Source organism: Anopheles bellator, chromosome X (genome assembly GCF_943735745.2).
Source record: "Anopheles bellator chromosome X, idAnoBellAS_SP24_06.2, whole genome shotgun sequence".
NCBI lineage: Eukaryota > Metazoa > Arthropoda > Insecta > Diptera > Culicidae > Anopheles > Anopheles bellator.
In genome coordinates, this window is record NC_071287.1 from 5,108,170 (window position 1) to 5,131,204 (window position 23,035).

Below are 23,035 nucleotides of genomic sequence, written 5' to 3' on the forward strand. Positions count from 1 at the left end.
GTGATCTGTCTGAAGTAACGTTTCTTTTTATTTTTGGTTATGTTTCTTTTTCTTTCCCCCCCGTCCACGTACGCAGGCGTGGCACACAACTCGAGGGCCGCTGCTACCGGTTTTTAGTTGACAGGTGCTACAGGTTACTGTGGAATTTTAGCGTTAATGTCACTGCTAGGGCACAACACACAGCAACACGTATCGCGTGTTTGTGTGTTGTTTTTGGATCACAAAACCGAAAAAACTCTCACGACCACCGCCATCTCCACCAGCACCGTAGTAGTAGTAGTAGTAGTAGTAGTAGTAGTAGTAGTTCTTCTTGCTTCTTATCAAGCACCTTAGTTACTAGATTGTTTGCTTTAGTACTAATAAAAGAATACTTCTGTTATTAAATACGCTACACCGGGAATCGCAACGTCACTGAATTCCGCCCAGTGTTCCATAGCCGTTCCAAAAGAGGGGCTGCTCCGGTGTTGCTTTTCACTTCCACATTGATCCACTACCTCATCCTAAGCTGGTCCGAACGCCGGTCAAGTACTCAAGACTGTTCGACGTGTCCGACAACGGCCAGCTTGTTAAAGAACATATACGTATTATGTAATGTATAGATTTGGACACCCTTACTACAACTGGGCGGTGTTGCCTGACGCCACGTCTGTACAATGCCAGGTCTTCCAGGCGCCAGCCGTTTCCAAGGGGCCGTTTCACGTAGCACGTAGCAATATCGGGAATCCTACTCGAGCGCCTTGCTGCCCGTGTTGGGCAGGAAAAAGCACAGAATCGCACTCCCTGAAAGTGAAAGTAGGTCCGCTGGGAATTAGTAGGTCGAGCTTGGGTCTCGCCACTCGCTACCGCCACTTACCGAAAAGCATAGCGGAAAACAGCACCACCGGGATGGAGCAGTTGAGATCCACCAGAAACCCGAACAGTATGTTCCCGAGCAGAGCACCTCCACGTCCGCACGTGAGCGAGAGAGCAGCGGCCATCACCCTGTCGGGGAGGATGAAATTCGGTCAGTTGGACTTGGCGAGGGCAATCGGGGGCCGCCTCTTACCGCAGGTTGGTCGGGAAGAGATCCACCATCACGCAGTAGACGGTGCTGATGCCCATCGATGTTAGTGCTTCGAAAATGCAGGACAACAGCAGGTTCTGGGTGGAGTTGTGGACGTACGAGAGCCCCACCGTTACGGCACCGGCCACCATCAGGCTGAAAACTGGCGGAAACCACACCGACTGGTTAGTATAGGGTTCCCAAGACACAGCAGGTCTGGTGTACCTACTTAGGAAAAATTTGGCACCGAGTCGGTGGACGCACAGGGGCAACCAGAAGCTGGTCGGGATGCAGGCGAACCCCAGCAGCAGCGTGTGCCAGTACACCTTCGTGTCGATCTCAGTGCCACAGAAGTCGTCCACCAGCGTGCCGTTGACGTTCTCCAGCACGACCGACGACACGTCGCACACGGAGACGGACGCGTTCGGGTAGCGCTTCTCGTACTCCTCGAACCGCCCGAACAGCTCCGGGAACCAGATCATCAGCGTGTAGTAGCTGGTGGTGATGCCGAACTGGATCATGCACGCCAGCACCGTGTTGCGCCGGAACTGTGGCCCGCACAGTGCCTTCGTTTGCTCCCAGATTTCGCCGAGCAGAATCTTCATGTGCTTCGGCTTGTGCATGCTGAAGGTCCGGATCGAGCGCTTGTGGGTCTCCATGATGGTGTTGCCCTTTTCCCGCTCCTTCAGTCCAGTGATCTATACAGAAAGGTGTCGGATCTATACACTCGTCGCTGCTGAACGTTTGCTCGTTTGGTCACTTACCGGGTAGTCGTCCCGAACGCACCCCGTATTGATGTGGTACATGTCCTTGAGTATTTCAATCGCCAGCTCCTCCTCGCCACATTCGATCAAAAACTTCGGGCTCTCGGGAAAGTAGAGCAGCCAAAGGCCGAGCAGCAGGCTGCAAAAATTCCACACACTTGAGCTGGAGAGCTCCCGTACCTTGACTGTACGGCGATTGTCTCGCCGTGCTCAACTCACCTGGGTATGGCGCTGAGAGCCACAAATAGGTTCCAGCTGCTGAACAGGAAGCCGCTGGGGCTTTGGAACCGAAAGTCCAACGGTATCACGAGCCAGGCGATGCACGGTAGCACGATGATGCCGAGCGTCCAGAAGAGCTCCATCCAGCAGAGGATCTTCTCGCGGTAGGCCGTCGGCTGGAATTCGCCCAGGTACGGAAAGCAAATGCCCATCGCGCCAGTTATGCTAGAGAGGTAGAGGCAAGAACAGTTTGGGGGGGGGCGAAAGACCCCGGGGAAGCTAGATAGCGGTTTCCGTGTAAGCGGTGCTTACGGTGCGCTTACGCAAAGCCGTTGATGAACCGGAGAAACATGAAGAGTGGAAACTTTTGCGAGGCAGTAGACAGAATCCCAATGATGCCGTCCAGTAGCAGGGCAACGATGAGCACCACTCGCCGCCCCTTGGTGTCCGCCAGGCAGCCCCAGAAGTACGATCCAATTACCATGCCTGCACACACGGGCACACAACACCAAGAAGACAGAAGAGTAAACAAAAGATCCACCTTCAGAATGTGACAGGGGAGAGCGTTGTCGAGAGTCCAAGAGTTGCTTGCTGGTTAGTTGAACAGCGGTACTACATTGTCAGGTTGGCCGCGGTCTTGCCCAGAGACAATCTTAATCTCTGTAGCTTTCTGTAACGTTGTGTTTATGCGGGCGAACTTATGGAACAAATTAGTGCATATTATGTCTTCGTTGGTAAGTAAAGCTAAGGTTTCAACTTCATGCAAAATGTATGGAAGACATATCTAATAAGCTAATATAAAAACTTTCCCGCCCAACTCGTGATTACAGTACTTCATGTACTCAGTATCTTCAGAGTGCTCCATCTTTTTCACTGCTCAAAGTCCCCCAGTGAGGTAGGTCCTTTGACGGAAATAGTTGTGGAATCATGAGCTTACTATTTAAATGTTTCCATCAAAGGAAAAACACTACAGACAGGAAACAATATCCAAACCGAATGGATGTAGCGGCAGCTGGGGAATCCCGCGACGGGAACAGCACGCCTCGTAAACAGCTCGTCTCGTTTTGAAATGAAATAATGTTAATCTTGAGCTGAACACCTTGCACTCTAGTCTAGTTTTCTCATTTCAAGAGCACACCAATAACGACTGTATGCGTGTGTTTTGTTTTTCCTCTAGCCGTACAAAGACCGTGCATTTCAAATTGTTTATCCCGCACTGCTCACTGGTCTCAGCGCTCAGAGAAAGTAGCTCGTGGCTTGCCTCAGTGTTCTTGGCGGTCGCGCTTTCGAGCCGCGACATTGAATTCCTTTTCCTCTAATGCGCTCTCTATATTTAGCCGCCCGCCCATGTGCACAGATACACTGCACTGCACTTTCACCTAGTACATGCCAACCCGGTCACGACATGATACCGGGCCAAACGGGTTCTGGTTCCGGCAGTATAGCGCTCTATCTACATCCCCCAAAATGCCAACAAGCGCACGGCAATCTTGAGGTGAGAATTTGAGGATTTGGGGAGTACCGATCGGATACTGTGGACACTGTCGACTGTCGAGATAGGTTGCAGAATTGTAATCGTATCGTATCAGGATCCAAATCTTCGATGGATAGGGCAGTTACCTAGCATCGGTGCAGCCGTTAGCCATCCCTTATCCTCGGACGTCATCTGGAAGACGCAGGTCGCGGAAGGCAGGACGAACGAAATTATGGTCACACCGATCGCAGTGTTCGCATAGATGAGCCCGCACAAGGCCAGCAAACGGTAGTGGAACCATCCGAAGCCCGTCAGCGACAGTGCCTGCTCGTAGTCGACGCCACCACTCTCCAGCAGGTCTACCGTGTTGGCTCCATCGGGGTTGTTTCCTGCGTTGTTCGGGTAGAGCAGAGACACGCTGGACTGAAAACAGCAGCGGGGCAATCCCTCACGCAGTCTACTACTTACCCATCGTTGGCTCAAATTGGACACCCACGCGACGTTCGCCGTTTTGGGATCGCGTACACCGTGTCCGTCGATCGGTTTGCTCTAGCTCTAGCAGAAGATACAAAGAGACGGGCCACTGGGTCTGCGTCCGCTTGGTGCCCCAACAAGCCAGACCAGAAGGCACAGGTGAATTGATTAGCACTCACTCACGTTTCCGAGGGGATTCAATAGTCAGCTCAGCAGTAGCAGGCACACACGCCTTTTCCCACGTGAATGTTGAACCGCCCCGATCCAGATCTTCCTCCAGGTTCGCGTGGTTCGCTGAATCCTGGCCAAGTTCAAGCTTGCCCGACTGAACTTTTGGTCTGGTTTTTTTTTTCTGGGTCTTCACAATGTTCACCTGGACACTTTGGAGATCACGGGAACTCACTTTCGTGGACCTGGTCGCTGATCACCACGGTCCACGTCCACCACAGTCCACGTCCACCACTCCTGGGTGCTGGGGCACAGTTTGTCGTCCAGTTATCGGGGGATTATTTTTTCTTGCACATTTTTGCACAGTACACGAAACCGAACTGTACCAGACCGTTGTTGCGTTCCCGGAAGCGGAGCCTAGCCACGTTGTGGAGCCTCGCAATCGCTGGATACATGTAACGCGCCTACGTTCTCTAGAGTGCACGAGCTCCCGATCGAAGGCGTTCGGCAGAGCGGGCCCTCACGACTCTACGACTGTACTCTACGGCTCCCCGGCACAAAAGGGTACGGGTCTAGCACACGTCGAGTCACCGAGGGAACTTGTCTGGAACTGGAGTCAGCTTAGCTTTTCGTGTTAATCGTATTTATCACTTGCTGTCCAGCGTGGACCACTCGAGTTCTGGTGAACGTCGAACGTTTTGGTTGATGGTTGATCGCTGAACTCTCTGCTGCTGCTGCTGCTGCTGACGGAAGCTGAAAGGTTGCTGAAAGGTGCCTTCCGACCACACGCTCTCGTCAGTCAGTCGCAGATACACGTCTTTCGCATGGAAGCGAACTCAACCAATTAGCACCAGGTACCAGGTAGGTTCAAACGGCGCGGGTTCAAACCATCAGATCTCGGCCAAGCGGGGACTGGGCTGGACGGAAATAGATCAAAATCAACACCACGGAAGAACCACCTCACAGCAAGGATACTCGAGGCGCCAGTCGGTACAGGACGAGCGCTTCTCACGGAGACACGCCTCGATCGATCGACAGTCAACGCACTCTGAGCACGCTCTACACTGAAACGGAAAGCGGAAGGCCATCGGCCAGCAAACGAGACCGATACGACCACGACCCGGGGCGGCCCCTTGTAGGAACACAGCTCGGACCAAACCGTCCAAACGTCCGACCGAACAGAGAGCTTCAGGCGACGACGACGACGACGACGACGAGGACGAGTGGCTGTGGGTCGAGCGTCAGGTACTGCGCACTTGACTTTCAAAGTTTTGAAATATTGGACTTTATAAATAACCACCGCAGTCCCCGGGCGCTGATCGCCCCCGGACCTGCCGCACCCGCCCGGTTCCGGTTCCGATCCCGATATCCCAACGCTGTGCTGTGATGGCTTTGTCGCCATTGCACAGCCCGTGCTCAGCGTGCCAAATTGCACGCGGGGCTGGGCTGGGCCGACGACGACAACGGTGGATTGCCATCGTGTCACGGTGATCATGCACTCGCGTCAGACGCAGACGCGCGCTTGCAACGTCTGAGGGGTATCTGAGGCGCTCGCGAGCTCGAACGTCAACAACATGCCGGTGGCCGGTGCCAGAAGGAAGGTGAACTATTTCCTCGAGCCAGCTGATCGGCTCGAGGTAGCGCTCGAGCTCGAGAGATCAGCCGCCTGGCCACATAACGTCCACACTATAGCGGATGCTTCATCGCCGCTGCATCCACCTCTATCACACCGCCACTAGCAACTAGATTCGATCCTTTGTTATTATTAGAATTTCTTCTTGCCATTTCTGGCTCTCTTCTGCCCGGTTTCAAGTGCTGAACTTTGCAGGTTCCTGGATTCCTGCACCATCTCCGATTCTTCCTTCAATTCAGGCGCCACTTACAGTGCTTGGGTATATGAACTACGTGCGTCGATAGATGGGTTCAGTTTCCCTCTCTAGTTCACACTTTCCTTTTTTTCCCACATCGGCATGCATGCGGCCTGCTGAGGTTCACTTTTCTCAGACGCTTAATGCTCGGCCTGACAAGGGTGAGGGTCCATTAAATGGAAGTTCCTTTTCCATGTTGTTGAAAGTTGCCGACATTTTCCTAACCAATCGAAACACAGAAACACAGAATGTCTCTGCAGCTACGGAACTGGCTAAGCCCGAGCAAAGTGCACGGGAGCAACGAAGCGCACGCGAGCGAATCTTGGACACATGGACATTTTTGATTTCGGTTTTAGTAAAGCGCTGCAGTGTATGTGAGCAAGCCCGGCGGCCCGAAAGCTCCGTGGCCTCCGTGGATCCCCGGGGGTATTCGTACCGCACTGCTGCCTAGTTGAGGTTCAACTAGCTGAACTATAGTGGACGCCGGTTGGGACCCCGACATTCAGCCACCAGTTAACCACTACGACTGTACAGTATCGGACCAAAAATTGTCAACTCGGTGTTGTCGAAGAAGTACGTGAGTAATTCTGGTTAGTTTTATCAATTTGGTCAATTATTATGTTTAATTGTTCAATCACACAATTATAATCTGCACTTGCCCATCAATGTGTCTTAGATGTAAATTTTACTCTATAACTGTGGCGACAGACGATGTGTAACGTAATATTTTTGACATTAACGATTAATGCCAAACTGCTACGCTTCTGTCACAACGTTTACGGGTCGGCCGAGGCGTAGACCCAGGCTTAAATACTTTTAGCATGCGCTTTGCTTACAAACAGAAAATAATATAACTTCTTATTTGCTGGTGTAGCAACAAAATCGAAAAAAAACACAAAAAAATATTCAGAAATCAATTAATTTCTCTTCTATTTCTATTTTCTCGGACCAAAACACGAACGTAAACACGTTTGACGTTTCGTTTTTATATTTTTGCTGCCACACGAAGCGTTAACAGTTTGACATTAATCATTAATTTTACGCCAGTTTTCACGCTTCGTGTAGCGCCACAGTAACGCTAGTCGTTGTCACGCAAGTAACATGGGTTCGATTCCCTAGAACAACGCCGTCCGTAAAAACACACTGTTACGGTAAGCAACAGAGATTAACATATTGTCGCTGTTTGCATTGCCGGTCCAAAACAGGAACAGAAGACGAAGGCTTAACTGTACATGGTTTTGTCCAACACTGTTTCGAATAGTACTTGAAGTCTGCCTGGCCCCGGGCCCCGACGGAAAGTTGTCAATAACTTCGATAGAAATTGATACCCTGTCTCAGCCGTGTCGCTCCATTTGTCACAGCAGAAGTTGATGAGTACACAGTGTCCAAGGAGGCTTTTACCACCCCCGGGTAGCAGCCGCAGACCAAACCGTCCCACGGCCCTAAGCAGCGTAATTAGATCTCAAGAGATTTTGCTCTGCCAATGTAGAGCAGAGTGGACTCGTGGGGCATGGCGCACTTGGAGCGACGTGCCGAAAGTGAAACTGGCAGGCGAAGGCCGTGAAAGTGAAACTGGGCGATCAGCATAGATACAGAAGGGGGGTAAGACACTTGGACACACTGACGCTGTCCAAGGAGGAAGCACATCAAAACTTAAATCCTTCATAATGAGCACCACAGGCTGGACTCCTGTGTGTGTTTCTATTCGCTTTGTTGCAATTGCTTCGCTACATGAAGCTCCCCGTGCCCATCGCACATCGCACATCTTGTGCCTTTTCCTCCAATGGAACGCTAGTGACCAGCCCGTTCAATCCGCTCCCTAAAGCGTCGGGCATTACTTTGGAGTTGCCTACATTCGGGCGGCCTTCCCCCGTACGACGGCCCTGTAGAGTTTGCTTCAATCGGCTCCCCTTCGGATCACAGTAGGATCGCTCCATACGAATGGGTGTCCGAAAATATTTTCTCTAGATTTGGTACGACAAATAGAAACCATTTTTTTCCCCATACAATAGTATGGGAAGTTCCATAACTGATTTTTTTTAATTTAATTATATTTCTAATTTAAGTTGTAACGGATTATTTTTTGTCCATAAGATTATGTTTTCTAGTTTTCAGATGTTTTCCTGCTTTTCAAGTATTTATTATGTTTTTGCTCTAATGTTAAGGAAGCGAATCAGGGAAGCCCTAACAGCGCTAATGAGAATTGAACCCGTGCCTCCTGTGTGCTTTCATCGTTTCCTATTTCCCTTACGTAAGAATTCTTCGCCCACTCTTCGGGTTTTTGCCCGACATTTGGGTTTTTTAATGAGGGGCCTTGTAGTATGGACCTTGAACTTGCGTACTACTATTTGTGTACGTGTATTTAACTTCTAACTTTTTTTATGCATCATACAAAATTTGGTTAAAGAAATCTAAATTTCGCTCGATGTTCGAACCCTACTTACGCTTCCTAGTAACATTGGTTGTATGCAAATTAATTTTTCGTAAGTTAACTTTTCCATTTGAGGACACCACCGGGCACCAGTGTGCAGATGGGTTGGTTTTCTAATTCTGGTTCCCGTGCCCGTGAGTCCGCGAACGAAAGCGTAATCGAGCCGATGGCGGCAACGACGACGACGATGGCAACGAACACTGTGCTTCGCCGACGGCTGGCGGGCACAGGGCCGGTGGCTGTTAAGCCATAAGCGCTTCGAAGGCCGTTCGAGGCCAGGAAAACATCTAACTGGCGGACCCGCCCGCCAGAGTGTGCAACAGTGTCTTGCCGAAGCTGGTCGTGTCATCGTGCTGGCTCCGGAGCACTCCTCGTAGTGGTGTCCAACTAGTGTCCTCGATGAAGCGTGTATCGTGTGTAGATCTTGGAGCTTTCCAGCTTTAACACGACTGAATATCGCGCAAGTGATTAATTAAGTATCCAGTCACCAGCAGGCCGCTAGATCAGCGATGGTACATTCTGCGTTCGATCTTCGGTCATCGGTAGCTTTGAGCAAACACAATCTTTAGACGTCCGGTTTCCTATCGGATTAAAAAGTGCAAAGAAAGTCAATAAATAACGGTGCATTAGGTTGCTCTCGGTTCCGCGAAGGGTGCCAGCGGATCACTGTACACATCCCATTAACCCGCACCCACTTTACGTATAATGGCGCTCAGGTCTACGATGTAACACATCGAAAAAGTTTTGTGCGTCGGGGTACGGGAAACTCTTCCTGGCGCTTAATCTAATTAGCAGCCACACACTGCTTCCTCGCTGCCCGGATAGATATGTAGGTAGATATGGTTTAAAAACTGTCCAAGCACTGTTGAGAAACACCAACCAACGAAGTAGTTGGCTAAGCAGTGCCCCCAGCGAAACCGGTAGTGAAGCAACCAGAGGTTTGGTGGACAGGACTCCTTCATTGGGATCCAGTAGGATCGGCGAGAACGAGGTGCGCTGGGTTTCGATGAAAACGCATCATCAATGCCGAAATAAAACAAAAAGCTCTTCCTTTCCATCCACCACAACTCCAGCCCTTCGCCAAGACGTTGGCCAAGAATATGGGGCGTCGAGCGACGGACCAGCGCCAGTTTGCAATGTAAACCCACGGACCAGAAGGCAAATGAAATCAGTGCAACCGTGCGCCCCGACAGTGCCGTTCCGGGCAATACATTTCAATAACGTTCAATACGTTACTGCCACCAATAAAACTAAATCCCCGCGTCACAGGATCAGCCCCCTATCAAACCCGTGCGCGCCGTGAATCGTTAGCCATGGAGAAGCTGGAGGAGTACCAGGGTTGGGCCGGGCGGTGGCATCAGTGGCGGGATGGGACCCGGGAGCGATACAACGGGTGGCGCGAGCGGCACCCTCGGGGCATCGGCCAGTACGTGCTGGATACGTTCTCGCTCGGTCCGTCGAACGCCGCGGCTGGCGATACCGTTGGCGGAGGTTCGCGGGGCGAGTGGAACGAGAACACGGTCGACTTTTCGCACATCTATCGGTAAGTGTCCGGCCGGGGCAGCCGGGGCCAAGAAGCAGAGGTTGTGCTTAGGTTAGGTTAGCGCGCTCGAAGAGGGATACCAGTATGGACCGTTGATCGCTCATCGTTCCAGCACTTCTCTTCTTACGCAATTTCGGATTCGGGTTGAGGATTAGTTGGGCCCGTCATGTGCAGCGTCGTCCAACTCTTATCCGCTTCCCTGACTGCGCGCTTTCTCTCTTTCTCTCCCATCCATATCCCCATACCGGCCACGGGTAGGCACAAAACTCGGCTGGAGCTGGTCCGCATATCGGCGGCAGTCATGGGCATCGAGTTTTCGTACGCTGCCGAGACTGCCTTCGTTTCGCCGACCTTGCTGAAAATAGGCGTCGAGCATCAGCATATGACCCTGGTGTGGTGTTTATCGCCGTTGATTGGCTTCTTTCTGACGCCGCTGTTCGGTTCGATGAGCGACCACTGTCGCAGCAGCCTTGGGCGGCGGCGACCGTTCATCTTGCTCCTCTCGGTGGGTGTACTGCTGGGGCTGCTGCTAGTGCCAAACGGGGAGGATCTCGGCTACGCGATGGGCGACTTCAACGGCACTAACGCAACGTCGTTCGCCGTCGGCAACGACACCGGCAGTTTAGGCCCCTCACTCCCGGTACCACTGGCCCACCGATCGACCGCGTCAGAGACAAAGTTGGAGGCAGCGTCTACAGCGGAGCAGCCGGTCGCACACCGACCGCGTCACCCGTGGGGCATCTTCTTCACCATCGTCGGGACGATGATGCTCGACTTCAACGCGGATGCCTGCCAGAGTCCGTCGCGGGCGTTCCTGTTGGACGTGACGGTTCCGGAGGACCATGCGCGCGGTCTGTCCACCTTCACCATTATGGCGGGGCTGGGCGGATTTATGGGCTACTCGCTGGGCGGTATCGACTGGGACAACACGTCACTGGGTGTGGCGTTCGGGGGACACGTGCGGGCCGTCTTCTCGCTCATCACGATCATCTTCATCGTGTGCGTGCTGTGCACCGTCACCAGTTTCAGCGAGATCCCACTCTCGATACTGGAGCAGGAGCTCGAACGGCAGCCACCGCCACCAACAACGGCTTCCTTGCCGTCGGACGCCCCGTCGGAGTGCCAGAGCCGAGGGTTAACCGAGCGGAACGACACGGAGTCGTACGGTGCCATGGCTGGCCAGCCGGGTGACTTCGCCAACGATGCCGGTCTGCAGCTGCCCCCGTGTACCAAGCAGCGTCGAAACACGATGCTCGCCCTACCGCCGACTCAGCATACCGTGCCGGTTAAGTCCTCCTCGTCGTACGACGTGCTTCCCGGTGGTAACTTCGCCGAGACAAGCTTCAACCGTAGCGCAACCAAATCGCCGGAAGCTGGCCATGGAACACTGGGCCCCGCTGGTGCGCTGGCTGCAGATGACTGCCCACAACCGGCTGCTACCCTAGCCACGTACCTGATGTCTATCGTCTACATGCCGCACTCGCTACGGATGCTGTGCCTGACCAATCTCTTCTGCTGGATGGCCCATGTCTGCTACTCGCTCTACTTTACCGACTTTGTCGGAGAGGCCGTCTTCAGGGGCGATCCGAAGGTAAGACGGGCCAACAGGGGACAAGGTGCCCGCGCCTACACCGTGCTTTCATTGCAGGCCCTGGACGGTACCGAGGAGTATTTGCTGTACGAAGCGGGCGTCCGATTCGGGTGCTGGGGCATGGCGATGTACTCGCTATCCTGCGCGTGCTACTCGCTGCTGATCGAGCGTCTAATCCAGCGGTTCCGGGCACGCCGCGTCTACGTCGGTGGGTTGCTCTTCTACTGCTGTGGCATGACGTTGATGGCGCTTTCCAAGCACCGGGTTGGTGTCATCGTGTTCAGTTGGACCGCTGGCGTCATGTATTCGACCCTGTTCACCATGCCGTACCTGCTAGTGGCCCACTACCACCTGGAAGGAAAAGTAAGAATTAGGGATAGTAGTAGTGCTCCTGGGACACATCTGCCCAAACACGCTAGTGGTAACGCACTTACTCTGTTTCACCCTAGTTCGAGGTCGAGGACGAGGGAGCGGTGAAGCAGTCGAACGTGGCCGTCCGAGGGCTGGGTACGGATGTGGCCATCGTCAGCAGTATGGTGTTTCTGGCACAGTTCGTATTGTCCATCTGCATGGGATCGATCGTTACCTGGACCGGCACAACGACGACCGTGGTCGCCGTGGCCGCACTGCTCAGCTTCTGCGGGGCACTGGCGGCGACGCAAGTAATGTACTTAGAGTTATAAAACACATTCCAAACAATCTAGCCCCCTGTTTCACCACACTCGGTTACGTGTTCGTTATTCGTCTACCCGGTGACTGCCGTCACTGTTATCCCTATTCAAATGCCGCGTTGTGAATGTGTGTTTACGCTTATAGGCTGATGAATCCGTGAAGCAATACGCAACGCTTCCACTCTCAGCCCACAATGTTCATAACCCACTCGAAAAAGAAACTATACGCTATACAACACTACTTACTAATAAATGGTCGTTACTATCAATGATGCGCCTACTCAACTAACCAAGCATACGTATTTTTCCTTTATTGATGTTTCATCTGTGCACCTGCACCATCGTTGACGAAAGAACTGCATGAAATATAAAGCAGCAAAACACTGTAGACTACCTGTTAGGCAAAGAGTTGTTTGATTGAAATAACATCTGAAATAACACAAATCTGCAATGAAATCGAATTAATTAACCGTAACTTTCACAGTTTTCACAGTCACCTGATAAACTGGCGTAATCAAACATTTAGTCGCAGGAGAATATTTTTCCATAGGTTACTACGATTTTCAAATGACTGCCCTCTACCGAGACTTGAGCGCACACTCGATCAACTTGATTACAGTTCGGATAGTTATTAAGTTAAAAACACAGTTTGTTGTGGTTAGAGTCATTTCAAATTTCATTTCATTTCAATTCACTTTTCAATAGAATCTTTCAATTTTATAAAATACATATTCCATTTCTAATGGTAGATCAGTTATTCAAAGTTTGGTTTTAAAATGGCTTATTCAAAAAGAAAAAAAAACTTCCTCATTCAGATAAAGCTACCGACCCCACATGTCGTGCTGGTAGCTATTGCACGAAAAAATGTCTGCTATTCTGCCTTACGCATGCCTGCTAGCATATACATTAATAACTATGTTATGAGAAAGGATAGCATCAGCTAAACACTGATAAAACAAAACACACGCAGTGGAACCAGCTCTGGAGTGAATAAATGCCTGTTTCTAAATCCGAGAGGAATTGGGGTAAGAGACTAATGATTCATTAATTGATACTTTAACCTTGTTGGTTAAAAACTTGTGTGTTTGATCTGGCAAAACATGGCAAAATACAGGAAAATGCCTGACCTGTAAGTGGTCTGGCATTGCCTCTTGGAAGCCTTCTAGCTTACTGAGATGCCTAACCACTAAATGTTTTCGAATTGGCTTCGAAATGATGCCTGCTTACGAATGCCAATTCTGTTATTGAATTGGCTGTACCTGTCCGTAAAAGTAAACGAATAATATTTGCCGCAACTTTCTTAATATGTTAAGTTGTTCCGATTCCCATAATCCAAATACGCCCAATTTTTCATTACATTTCTTGATTGTCACTTTCGTTTCAATTCTGTCAATTCGTTGGATCTTTGTTACTATCAATCTATCACATACCGTTGGCAGTGGTGGGTTTGTCATTTAAATTTGATTTCTTAATTAATCACCTTGCGTAGTAATGAATACTGAAAACAATTTAAGCCCACTGATAGTGGTGGCATAATGTTTTCAATGCCTCAATTATGTGAAGCAAAAAACAAAAGCAAAACGCCCCATGAAGCAAAATCATATCGATATACTTATCGTACTTAAGAAAAAATTAAACAAGGCTGTTAATTTAGAACAAAACCCATTAAATATAATATCTTTCACAAAACTATTCCTCTACGAAACAAAACAAAACAGTCCATCCTTTCCAAAAACGAGTGATCCCGTGAAGGTTACTGTTTCTATCTCGTTTATCTGTTGGTTTTAGGTTAGTTTAAAGTAGGTAGTTCGTAAGTTTAGAAAATTTAAGGTAGTTCGCTACTGAACAAATATCGCCTTTTGTGTATAATTAGCTTCGTGACATGAACTCTCTAACATCGGCAACTCTCGGTACAGCGCTCTATATATAGTACAGAAATATACAGAAAAAAAATACAAAACATACTCCAATCAAATTATGTGACGTGACGAGACTGGTGACTCTATCTCAAACTATTACCACTTTCTACGATTAAAGAAAGGCACAATGGCACAAAAAAAGCTTAAAAAACTAAGCTAATCAAATTCACCTCAAGGAAAACATAAAATGGTAGCCATATTTTTACGATGGTTAGTTAGTTTTCAGAGAAGTTGATCGCAACAAACTCTTTGTATAGATGGGGATTTTTGTTTCATGTGATGTTTTGACTTCGCGTTGGACCGTTCATTTCTAGTCATGCGAACTTTGGTTGTAAGGAATATATTCACAAATACACAGAATGATTGTCGCGGAAATACACGTACTAAGTAGTGAGAAAAGCGTATTTCCATTTTACAAGTGTTTATTTAACCAAGTGTTAACGAGAAATTTGTGTAAGATTCGTATTGATTTGTATAGTAAGACACAAATTTGATAAAAAATAATATAATAACGCGTTCATAGAACACCGTAAAAAGAAGGTAAATTTAACATCAAATAATACAAACATGTAAACACAGTGAAATAGTGAAATAGCAAACAGTAAAAAAACGATTAAAATTATTGTTAGTATGTTGAATTAAATTCCATCCTATAACTAACGCTTGTACTCACGATCTAAGCAATTTGGAAATGTTTACAAATAGTTATCGTTTTACCAGAATTACCTCAAAAAAATTGATAGATGTGTTTTGTCTATATATCTATGGAGATCAAAAATAATGTCGACAATAGGAACACAAAATTCAATTTTAGTCATTTAGTTGTAACTGTGATCGCTGTGTTCATGTCTCGCAAATTCGTCTGTGGCAAATAATGGTTTGGTTGTTTTTTTCTTTTTGATTTCCCTTTGATCTTTCGTGGCTTATAACGTTTTGGGTCCGATTTTTTTTTTGGTTCGAAAGCGAAGACGAGAGTCACGTGGGAATGGACGCGCTGTACTGATCACTGAAGTTGTTGGGTAGATTTCTTTAATATTTTGATCATTGTAACTAGTAGTCGGTAACGGACTGATGTCTGATGCCTTTCGCTTCATCATTGCTACTAGATGATGATCTGATTATGTCAAGTTTCTGTTGCTTGTTCTGATCATAGCTATTACTACAACTGTTGCCATTAAAGTATGAAGCCATATTGTTGCCAAGTTTTGTAGTAAACATGAGAAGTAAATGATAAGGATTCGGCAAATTGAACTTTACATTAACGGCTAGTCGCAGAGAGCAATAAAATTGAGCTTTTTCCATACTGGTTTATGCTTTTAACATTTATGCTTTTTTGCACCGGACGGAATGATATACTCAAAACCATCCGCATAAGGATCTAACTGTTGATTTCCTTTCAATGTTGTTTGGTCTTACGTCGAAGCCATATTTCCTGATAGCATTTCATTTATGCGTTTTTTTTATAAGTGGCATTAGGGGTATATTTATGAGTTTTGATATTGTTTTCATTATGGCGTTGGTACGTTTGTGCTTTTATCCTTTCAGTCTTAATTGTAGATGGAAGATCGCTGAAAAGATTGCTTACATTATCTGAATACTCACATTGCTTCTCTTCTACAGGTACCGGATCACCTTGTTGTTCACTTTTTGCCAGCGATGGTTGATTTTGCCTTTTGATTTCCTTTTTGATCTTTGCGTGCCTTGTTACGTTTCGTGTCCGAATAATTTATTTTGGTTCGCAAACGAAGACGAGGGTCACGTGGGATTTGTGACGCTGTACTATTCGCTGATGTTGTTGGGTTGATTTCTTTAATATTTTGATCGTTGTTCTGAACGTTGATCGTTGAACTAGTAGTCGGTAACGGGTTAGTGATTTTTTTCATCTCATCATTGCTTTTAGATAATGAGCTGATATCACGGTCCTGTAGTTTGTTCCCTTTTTGATCCGAATTCTCTGTATGATCCGAACCATTACTACGACTATTGCCACTAACGTATGCGAGCATATGGTCGTCAAGGTTCATAATAGGCGCGAGAAGTAAATGATAAGGAATCTGCAAATTTTACGTTGCAATTAGGATTAGCCACAAGGGTTATAAAATTGCAAAAATTTTCTTACCGATTTGCGATAACATTTACGCTTTTTTGCACCAGACGGAATGATATCCTCAGTCCCATCCGCATAAGCAACTCTCGGACGTTTTACATGTCTTTCATTCAACAAGGGTAGGAAAGGATCATTTCGTACTTCGTAAGTTTGTAAAGAAGGAACTAACTCATGCAATGCACGCAGTTCCTTGACAGGGAGAGTTGTGCTTTCTGTTGTTTTCTTTATAATGTTGGTTGGTACGTTGGTGGCGAATTTCCTGGCAGCAAGTCGCTGTATGGTAGCAGCAATTTCATTAGAGCAATTTCTGAAAGTTACGCTCTGAGGCTCGATGTTGTTTTCGTTATGATGTTGGTAGATTTGTACTTTGCCTTTTTTAGCCATACTTGTAGATGGCAAATCGCTGAGAACGCCATTTTGTCGAACTGGTTCTGAACCTGTCGAACTTTTTTCCTCACAATTTGTGCTATCTGTAGATGTTGAGGTTGTGCTCAAATTATCATCCAGTTCCATACTGTGCTTGCTGTTACTCGTGCTCTGACGACTACAAGAATTGGTCAAGAAGGTGCGGTCCAAATGCCTATAATTGTGTACAAAAACAACGTTATTGCTCACATACTTTACTAATGGCAAATTCAAGCTATTTATTTACTTGCTGGAAAGAAATTGTTGATTATGATTTTGCAATGCCTGCTGGTGAGGGACAGGCTCGGTGGCTGCATTGTCCTGAGGGATGGCACGAGAAAGGAGTTGTGGTGCACGACATACTTGCTGTCGTATGACTTTCGGAGCTAGCGTTGGTGTAAAGTTCGGCATATTTTGTTCTTGCTTTCTCCTTGTTTCAGCAGCAGAAAGCCGTTTAGACGTAGTTGATGACCTAGATTCCTTTTTGTCATAGCAACATCTCACAAGAATGTTGCTACGATTTTCACATTTACTTACGGTCATGTCCATGATTAAATTGCCGTTTTGATTGCGTTTGCACCGAAGTTGAAGTTAGCCTATCACCGATACTCACTTCGTGGGTTGATGATTCAGAATTGGTCCGGCGAATAGCCGGCAAACGCGAGACGAAGTATCAAATATTTTGCCAATGTACGTCAAATGCCGCTAACGCTTCAACCATAGCCTTTTTCCGTATTCGGAATAGATGTACGAGAAGATATGCATGTAGGTGTGCCGATGACATTTCATTGACGCAGCCGTTTCATTTTCGAAAAAGCAGAATAATAATAAACTTATTATTGTTTATAAGTTTGAGAAAATAAGATGTTTTCAAAATTAGTGCATAAAAAAATGTGAAAATTAGACATAGTTTCAAGTTATAATATTTTGCTTTAAATTGATGAAATCGGAACGCTTCAATGACTGCTTGAAGCGTTCCAAGCATCACGAGCCACCGCCCATGTTTTTATTAAGATTACTCTAATACAGGTTGAAACAAGAGATTTCCGGCACATGCCAGGTTCATTAAAATACCAATAACAAATTTCACTAACTGAGGATTCATGAACTGATATAAGAAATACTTGCTTATAAATCATTTTTTTACAAATCCCGCAAAAAAATGTTATTGAAAATTCAGTCATATAGAATAAGCAACTTAGATGAATAAATGAGAGAAAAAACGAAAGAAATCATCAAAATCGGAAAAGATCGGAGGAAAAGACACTTCGCGAGAAAGGAAAGTGTTCAACTCACGTTCGGAGTAAACGAGAACTTTCCTGCGTTCCTTAGTTACTCCTCATGGTGAAGAAAAAAGAAGAAGAAGAAGGAAAAGGCGAAAAAACCCGGCCAATGTAAAAACAGAAACAGAAGAACAGAATGTAAAGGGGAAAATTAAAAATATATTACCAAAATTACAGGAATATGTCAATGGAAAATTCTTTTATATGAAAACATGCAACCTAAGAGAAAATGGAACCAAACAGTTATGATGCAAGGTACTAGCAGGATAACACAAAGGCATTCCAAAGGTGCGAACATGAAATTTGAAAAGAAAACTGAAGTCCACAAACGACTAACTACAAAAATATAAAAAAGTAAATAGAAGATTACGAGAAAAAGTATAAACGGAAGAATGAAGGTTGAGAATGGACGACGAATCACAAAGGACGATTACTTTAGCAGGCGACAAGTTGACGAAAAATTCAAATTTACTCTGGAACAACTCTACATGACTTATCGAGAAAGGCGTCGTTCTGCAGAGCATTCTATCAGCGGCCTACGTACTATACGGAATTAAAATCACCGAGCTAAGCGTTGGAACAGTGTGAGAAGCAACAATAAATATCATTTCATGTAAAGGCCAGACGTGCTTAAGCAATTTAATTGAAGCAAATTTAAGCCCTTAATTAATTGTGATGTCAGTCAATTTATTGTTTCAAAATACCTGTCAGCAGCTTTTAAGGCAGCATGCTTCCGTTCCGCATGCTACTATTCCGACCAGCATATATCGGTTTCGAATTGGAGTTTTCCATTCTACGCAGTATCAAACGCGCGAACAGTCCGCCTATATAAGTAGCTGATGCCAAGAAAAGCTGCTCAATCTGGTTTCACGTGTGCTGCCTTGCTAGCCAATCTGGTGACCAATTCGGTAGACGGACTTCATCCTGTTTCGGTAGTCCGTGCTTGTTTGTGTCCTTTTTTCGCTCTGTTCTATTTGTAACGGCTTAGCCAGTGATAACACCAATCGCAGCAACAGTGTTACAATTACTAGTCAATCGATATACTTTTTTTCTCAACCACCAACCAACCACCCCGTGTTAGCGTCAATCAATTTCATCGCGATGGTAAGTAACAGTGGATTTGTTTTTAAGTATTCAAAAAAAATGTAGCATAGACGACTCGATTGAGTTAGGGGATAAGGGTTAGTTAAAAACCACCACAACGGTTAGGGTTTTCACAGATATCTTAACCTTTGCGTAAAACGGAAATTAGTTTTATTTTTTTAGTAACATTTTCAATATTTGCGCGACCGTTGGAACAGTAATTTTTCGCCAGCAAACGGCTACTGCTAAATCCGGCCTCGTCCTTTCTTCTAAGATAAAAAAAATGCTAGTCGACTGCTTTACGAAAAACTATTCTCATTCCAAAAAAGGGTGCATTCTAATCGAACACGTGCGACACCGTTTACGGGCTATTAATTATCCTGACTGGCCTCATTCTTAGTCACTTTGAACTTCGTAGCCTGAGCATGGGTTAGAAAAAGTAAATCACTGTATTTAGACTGCCTAGTGCCTGCCTCACCAGCCTGTCCATACGGTGGTCCTTCATTAACCTCATTTCACCGCGGAGCGACTCGAAACAGCTTACCCACTTAATCTATGCAGTAGCCGAAGAAGTTTGTAACGCGTTTTATGTTCTCAGCCCTGTTTATTCTTTGCTCAGGCGGAAGCCATTGTGCAAGGGAATAAACCACTAGAACCATTTCCAGGGACTTTCACCCACCGAAGGAGCAGTGTATGGCTAGAAACTAGAAACATATTAATTTCATAAGCCATCCGCAAACGGCGGAGAGCTACAACTGCGACGCTGACTTATGCTAATCTTTTCTTGGGATTCGGCGAAAAGAGTGACTCTGCAAATGCTGATTGCTACTTGCTAATGCTAATGTTCAACGAATGGTTTTTGCTTGAGCAACAAAATGCTATAACTTAATGCAGCCTCAATAGCTCTCAAACTCAGTTCCGATTTCTCGATTTCTCGATTTTCTCAACAACAATGTTACGCAAACCTACATTTTTTTAGCGAAAACATGAATAAAAAAATTGTACAGGATAAATTGTACAGGATAATTTATTTTCAAAATTTAGGTAATCTAACAGGAGTGCGAAGGTTAATTTGTGATAGTTAAAGTTTCCCTTTTCCTTCCCGTCCTCGCCGAGTATTAGCCAAAGCCCGAGCCTGCTACAGGAACCGAACCGTGAGAAATAGGATTCGCAACAAAAATTGATAAAACATAAAACATTATCAACAGATCTATGCCTCGGAGTTTGGAAAAGAAAATCGAATTTGCGGAAGTGCTCGCGGGCACAGCATATGAATCGTTTATTTTGTAGTCTCCGCATTGTTGAGCCAGTTCTCCCACGCGTAACTTAAGTAAGGAATGTAAGGCCATGTAAGGAAAATGATCAATGAAGAATTGGTCCCAATCACTTGCTGGAAAAGCGGCTGGAGCGTAGGCTCGGTTCTTCGCAATGACTGGTGAAGCAAGAAAACGGGCGTTTCGGTGCGTTTCTGGCAACAGTTAATGAAGAACTATGACCCATTCTTTTGCCTATTTACGGAATGCGTACGACGAAACCATGGGACGATTAGTGTTGGATGCACCGGAACGGAATGAATCCACCATTCCGCAAATAAGGCCATTCCCGTATAAGGACAGCCCCTTATAATAGGGGGGCAGAATTAAGGTCTATGCGGTCTCTTGATGAAGCCGAGGGTTCGATACTACCGATCACATAGGCCTAGCGGACTGCTATCCCCGTTCGGGTGACGTGCGAATGTGCGTCAAAATATTTACAACTCTCCAGGGGTTCGAACGGATCGAAAGTTAGAAGCACGGGGAATTGTTTACAGTTGAGTTGACGTTTGGATTTATTTACTCGCCCGCAAATGTTCACCGCCGCCGCAGAGGGAATGCATTTCCGTGCACATTGGTCAGGCAGGCGTGCAGATCGGCAATGCGTGCTGGGAGCTGTACTGCCTGGAGCACGGCATCCAGCCCGACGGGCAGATGCCCTCGGACAAAACCATCGGCGGTGGAGACGACTCGTTCAACACGTTCTTCAGCGAGACCGGGTCCGGCAAGCACGTGCCGCGGGCCGTCTTCGTCGATCTGGAACCAACGGTTGTAGGTGAGCCAAGCGCGCGACATTCATCAGCCTGGTAACTGTAACGATGCGGGGGCCTGGTACTTCACAGACGAGGTCCGCACCGGCACCTACCGCCAGCTGTTCCACCCGGAGCAGCTGATCACGGGCAAGGAGGACGCGGCCAACAACTACGCCCGGGGCCACTACACCATCGGTAAGGAGATCGTCGATCTAGTGCTGGACCGAATCCGCAAGCTGGCCGACCAGTGCACCGGGCTGCAGGGTTTCCTGGTGTTCCACTCGTTCGGCGGTGGTACCGGTAGCGGGTTCACCTCGCTGCTGATGGAGCGCCTCTCGGTGGACTACGGCAAGAAGTCGAAGCTCGAGTTTTCCATCTATCCGGCGCCCCAGGTTTCGACGGCCGTGGTCGAACCGTACAACTCGATTCTGACGACGCACACGACGCTGGAGCACTCTGACTGTGCGTTTATGGTCGACAATGAGGCGATCTACGATATCTGCCGGCGCAACCTGGACATCGAGCGGCCGACGTACACGAACCTGAACCGGCTGATCGGGCAGATCGTCTCGTCGATCACGGCGTCGCTCCGCTTCGACGGGGCGCTCAACGTCGACCTGACCGAGTTCCAGACCAACCTGGTGCCGTACCCGCGGATCCACTTCCCGCTCGCGACCTACGCCCCGGTGATTTCGTCCGAGAAGGCGTACCACGAGCAGCTGACGGTGGCGGAGATCACGAACGCCTGCTTCGAGCCGGCCAACCAGATGGTCAAGTGTGACCCGCGGCACGGTAAGTACATGGCCTGCTGCATGCTGTACCGGGGCGACGTGGTGCCGAAGGACGTGAACGCCGCGATCGCCACCATCAAGACGAAGCGCTCGATCCAGTTCGTCGACTGGTGCCCGACCGGGTTCAAGGTGGGCATCAACTACCAGCCCCCGACGGTGGTCCCGGGAGGCGATCTGGCCAAGGTACAGCGGGCCGTCTGTATGCTCTCCAACACGACCGCCATCGCGGAGGCCTGGGCACGGCTGGACCACAAGTTCGATCTGATGTACGCCAAGCGGGTAGGTAGTCGCTGGAGGGCCCCGCTCGGCAAAGTTGACTCACTCCGCGCGTCTCTTTTCCAGGCCTTTGTGCACTGGTACGTTGGCGAAGGCATGGAGGAGGGCGAGTTTTCCGAGGCGCGCGAGGACCTGGCCGCACTGGAGAAGGACTACGAGGAGGTCGGTGTCGACTCTACGGAGGAAGTTGGCGAAGGCGACGAGTACTAGGCCGGCGACGCGGACATCGGACATTCCCGACTCCCGATGACACACGTTCCCACGTTACTACTAACTGTTTTCTACTATTTAACTACAGCGACAGAAATGGCGTATTTATTTGTTCGTAGCAAGCATCATCAACGTATCATTCACCAACCGCTTTGTACTGCTGACTGCACACAGTTAAACCACAAAACAAAACCTAGAAAGTGCATTAATCCACTTTTCATTAATAAAGCAATACGCATACGGAACACAAGCCAAAAATTGCAGACATCATGTGCGTTTAATGTGGGGATCGCGATGGGGGGTTGGCGTGGCCCGCAAAAACCACACCGTTGCGGAAAACAACAGAGATTAACATTGACTCTGGTGCAGACCAACATCTATTAGGCTCGACGTTTGCGACCGGACAAAAAGAAGAACCTATTCCCGACTGGCAAGAAGTGAAGGATCGGCACCGACGGGGACAGCTAGCCCACTTCGTACGCGGCGCTTCAGGTTGGAGCGCGGCGTTGACATCAACTTTCCATTTGCGGATGTCACATCCTAACGAACCCCGCCAGATCATGTTAATTAGTTTGCTTAATTTGCTGTACCTCCCCCACTGGCGGCGACCCTGTAAGGGTTGTGCGGCGTTGCTAGACGTTATCACTGATC

At 47.9% G+C, this 23,035-nt stretch overlaps 4 protein-coding genes across 4 annotated transcripts; 2 read left to right on the plus strand and 2 right to left on the minus strand.

The window, feature by feature from the left end:
- Positions 1-13: 13 nt before the first annotated feature.
- Positions 14-5,185, minus strand: LOC131213172 (synaptic vesicle glycoprotein 2B-like). Its single transcript, XM_058207154.1, has 9 exons — positions 3,968-5,185; positions 3,646-3,888; positions 2,349-2,511; positions 2,026-2,250; positions 1,807-1,945; positions 1,272-1,740; positions 1,046-1,205; positions 854-981; positions 14-780 (listed from the first exon to the last, which is right to left on the minus strand). The coding sequence occupies exons 1-9, from the start codon at positions 3,969-3,971 to the stop codon at positions 725-727; spliced, it is 1,587 nt and encodes a 528-aa protein (XP_058063137.1). The 5' UTR covers positions 3,972-5,185; the 3' UTR covers positions 14-724.
- Positions 5,186-8,693: 3,508 nt separating this feature from the next.
- LOC131213502 (proton-associated sugar transporter A) lies at positions 8,694-12,447 on the plus strand. The gene is made up of 5 exons (XM_058207554.1): positions 8,694-9,431; positions 9,514-9,983; positions 10,242-11,574; positions 11,632-11,937; positions 12,024-12,447. The coding sequence occupies exons 2-5, from the start codon at positions 9,754-9,756 to the stop codon at positions 12,255-12,257; spliced, it is 2,103 nt and encodes a 700-aa protein (XP_058063537.1). The 5' UTR covers positions 8,694-9,431; positions 9,514-9,753; the 3' UTR covers positions 12,258-12,447.
- Positions 12,448-14,886: 2,439 nt separating this feature from the next.
- Positions 14,887-16,789, minus strand: LOC131213311 (uncharacterized). The gene is made up of 2 exons (XM_058207329.1): positions 16,284-16,789; positions 14,887-16,218 (listed from the first exon to the last, which is right to left on the minus strand). The coding sequence occupies exons 1-2, from the start codon at positions 16,782-16,784 to the stop codon at positions 15,805-15,807; spliced, it is 915 nt and encodes a 304-aa protein (XP_058063312.1). The 5' UTR covers positions 16,785-16,789; the 3' UTR covers positions 14,887-15,804.
- A 2,189-nt stretch (positions 16,790-18,978) lies between these two features.
- LOC131213312 (tubulin alpha-1A chain-like) lies at positions 18,979-22,522 on the plus strand. Its single transcript, XM_058207330.1, has 4 exons — positions 18,979-19,063; positions 20,908-21,130; positions 21,198-22,177; positions 22,241-22,522. Exons 1-4 carry the CDS (start codon positions 19,061-19,063, stop codon positions 22,382-22,384), a joined length of 1,350 nt encoding a protein of 449 aa, XP_058063313.1. The 5' UTR covers positions 18,979-19,060; the 3' UTR covers positions 22,385-22,522.
- The last annotated feature ends 513 nt before the right edge of the window (positions 22,523-23,035 follow it).